The 2,853-nt window shown below is 45.4% G+C and overlaps 1 protein-coding gene and 2 non-coding genes across 3 annotated transcripts; all 3 read left to right on the top strand.

Annotated features, from left to right (window-relative positions):
• The first annotated feature begins 24 nt into the window (after positions 1-24).
• LOC104133969 (H/ACA ribonucleoprotein complex subunit DKC1-like) lies at positions 25-2,661 on the top strand. The gene is made up of 4 exons (XM_009647445.2): positions 25-372; positions 738-868; positions 1,874-2,017; positions 2,464-2,661. The coding sequence occupies exons 1-4, from the start codon at positions 114-116 to the stop codon at positions 2,626-2,628; spliced, it is 699 nt and encodes a 232-aa protein (XP_009645740.2). The 5' UTR covers positions 25-113; the 3' UTR covers positions 2,629-2,661.
• Positions 576-651, top strand: LOC118453216. The gene has a single exon (XR_004843124.1). It is a non-coding gene; the product is annotated as a small nucleolar RNA SNORD83 (small nucleolar RNA).
• On the top strand, positions 1,042-1,176 carry LOC118453217. Its single transcript, XR_004843125.1, has one exon. It is a non-coding gene; the product is annotated as a small nucleolar RNA SNORA36 family (small nucleolar RNA).
• Positions 2,662-2,853: the final 192 nt, after the last annotated feature.

Genomic DNA, 2,853 nt, shown 5'->3' with positions numbered 1-2,853 from the left:
GAGGGATAATGTCTGATCACATGCTGCTACCTGATGAAGAAGCCCAGCCGTGGTCACTGGCAGCTGGGGTAGCATTTTGACCACATCACTGGTTCAGATCTGCTTTATTAAATATGACATCACAAAATTACGATGAACCTTGTGGTTTCTCATTCATGGAAGTGGTTGTAGTTGCTGGATACCCCAAGGTGCTCCTACTTCATGGCACAGGTGTGAGCTGTTACTTCTTCTGCATCTACCCTCAGGCAATAGAAACTCTGACAGGCGCGCTGTTTCAGCGACCACCCCTCATTGCTGCTGTTAAACGACAACTGAGAGTCAGAACCATCTATGAGAGCAAGCTGGTCGAGTATGATCCTGAGAGAAGATTAGGTAAAACAGGGCTTTCCTGTCGTCTTCCTGTTAAGCTAACAGCTGATAAAATTTCCTGTGAAATGGGCTGCTTCCTATTCTTGACCGACGTCTTAAGACATATATCCTCATCACCATCAAGCAGTAACTGTTCCATGCATGCTTTGGTGTGTTAAGAAGCAAATCCCATCTATTATTTGTACTGTTGCATCCTTCATTGAAGAGCCAAATGATGTCAATTAGATGGCATTAGCACTTGGTGCAAAGATGACCTTCATCTATCACCCCAGGCTGATGGCTCTGTGAAGGGTTGGACATACAGCTTCTCTCAGAGGGAGTTTCTAGGTATCTATTTAAATAGTCTTCTGTCCTGTCCTGCATTTCAGGTATCTTCTGGGTGAGCTGTGAAGCGGGCACATATATCCGAACACTCTGCGTTCACCTTGGTTTGCTGCTTGGTGTGGGGGGCCAGATGCAGGAACTCCGCAGAGTGCGCTCAGGCATCCTGGGAGAGAAGGTAAGAGTGGTAGCTCTAACTATAACCACCAAATTTGAAATGGTCAGAATTGCAACAGTTCCTTGGAACTGTACTAGTTTTACAGTGTTAGGAGAAGGTATAGTTGTGCAGCAGCTGGGAGGAGTTTTGTGAATAGCCCCAAAAACATGGGAGCTCTTGCCATAATGGTCTGTAACCAAAGCGTTGAGTTCAGTTCAGGGTGTTGCCCCTGTTCTGGTAATTAAGCTTTGGGACAGTGAGTGGCTGGGAAGTGCACCATGGTGACTGAAAGTTTATTTTATGCCACCTGCATTTCTCAGCCTACAAACCATGCGTGTGCCACGAGTCAAGGCACGTGAGGTGTCTGCTTGGCAATCTGTGACAGCTTGGTGTCGGGGCACAATGCAGAGAACGCGCTTCATTGAAATGAGCTTGGGAGATGCAGTCTTGTGTGATCTTGGACAGCTTTACAGTGTTTTCAGTCTGGTCGTAGCTGGATCCTGCTGCCAGTCCAAACTCCAGAACTAATTTCTTTCCTTGCAAAGCATGAGTATTAGAGTGCAAGTGCTTCCCTGTCCATCTGTGTTCTTACCACAGCTGTAATCACTGGCAGTCATTTCTGAATTCTGGTGTTAAGTGCTTACAGCTGCTTCAAGAATTTATTCCATGTCACAGATTGAAGAGCTGGTTAATTTAGACTTCTACTCAGTAATCTTTGTCTAGATGTCCCAGGTATTTAAGTTTGGTCATATTTCAAAGTTTCATGGGGACAGACCTTATACACTAGATCCAAGTGCTGTCTGAGATTAGGAAGGTTGAAGTCTGTGGTAGCACAAGTCAGGCTGATCTCAAGCTGTTGATGGAAAGTATTCTTGCCTCTTTTAGGATGCTTTTTTGATGCTTCTGAGTTGACCATCTGTTTTTCACTCCTTTTCAGTACACTATTTGCTTTTGGACTTTAGCTGTTTTCTTGTGTGTATTTCGAGTTGGTGGCTGGTAGAGTTTAGAGGGGTTGTGTCTTTGCAGGACAACATGGTGACTATGCATGATGTACTGGATGCACAGTGGCAGTACGATAACAACAAGGATGACAACTACCTGCGAAGAGTTATCCTGCCACTGGAGAAACTGCTGACTTCACACAAGCGGCTAGTCATGAAAGACAGTGCGGTGAGTTCTTGAGACACTGCCAGCTGACAGCTAGAGACTACAAAGTGTCCTCCTAACTTGTACAGCTAGTATAATAAATGGGGGATCAGGATCAACGTGGTGTCCAATGCTGTCCTGATTGTGAGCTGTGTAGGACCTCGTCTGGGCCACTGCCAGGTCAGCAGTAAGATGCCAAGAATTGAGTGGCAGAGAAGCTGCTCTCCTCACTTCAGGAGGAGGCTGATGGTTAAAAGAGATCTGCCTTGCATGTTGTTTGCTATGATTGGTGCATTGCTTGCTTTTTCCAAGGCCCCCAAGGTTTATGTAGTGGACAATAAGAAATAGATATGTAGGGATGTTATTGCTGGAACAGTAATGGCAATGGAAAGCTAAAATAGTAGAGGCACTTCTTACCTTGTTTTTATTCTCTAATAATTCATAAGCCCTCCTGTTCCCTACATTTGCAGGTTAATGCCATTTGCTATGGAGCCAAGATTATGCTGCCTGGTGTCCTGAGGTATGAAGATGGTATTGAGCTTAATCAGGAGATTGTTGTCATCACCACGAAAGGAGAAGCTATCTGCCTAGGTAAGAAACTCTATGTTCTTGTGCACAGCAAACTGCAGAAATAACAGACTCTGTTGCAGTGAATATACAACAACTGAGTCCTCACCTAAATAGAGGTTCCTAGTGGGGACTGTGGGTTAGTATGGCCCAAGGCAGCTGGTGTTGAGCAGGATGTTAAGAAACAGCAGCTGCATCAGTCCTTGGCAAGGTGTGAAAAGTTCCTCGGCCTGGTTTCAGCTGTGTGATGCTCAGGTGCACTCTGTGTGTGAGGTGATGACGAAGTTTATCCA

This window comes from Egretta garzetta, unplaced genomic scaffold, assembly GCF_000687185.1.
Source record: "Egretta garzetta isolate BGI_Z169 unplaced genomic scaffold, ASM68718v1 C8953436, whole genome shotgun sequence".
Lineage (NCBI taxonomy): Eukaryota > Metazoa > Chordata > Aves > Pelecaniformes > Ardeidae > Egretta > Egretta garzetta.
The sequence above is the reverse complement of the archived record's forward strand: the minus strand, read 5'-3'. Positions and strand labels throughout refer to the sequence as shown.

Excerpts from the sequence above, each read along its gene's own strand:
- LOC104133969 (XM_009647445.2), top strand. The coding sequence starts at position 114 with ATGACATCACAAAATTACGATGAACCTTGTGGTTTCTCATTCATGGAA. Across the intron at positions 373-737 it reads TGATCCTGAGAGAAGATTAG|GTATCTTCTGGGTGAGCTGT; the intron begins GTAAAACAGGGC and ends CCTGCATTTCAG. Across the intron at positions 2,018-2,463 it reads TAGTCATGAAAGACAGTGCG|GTTAATGCCATTTGCTATGG; the intron begins GTGAGTTCTTGA and ends CTACATTTGCAG.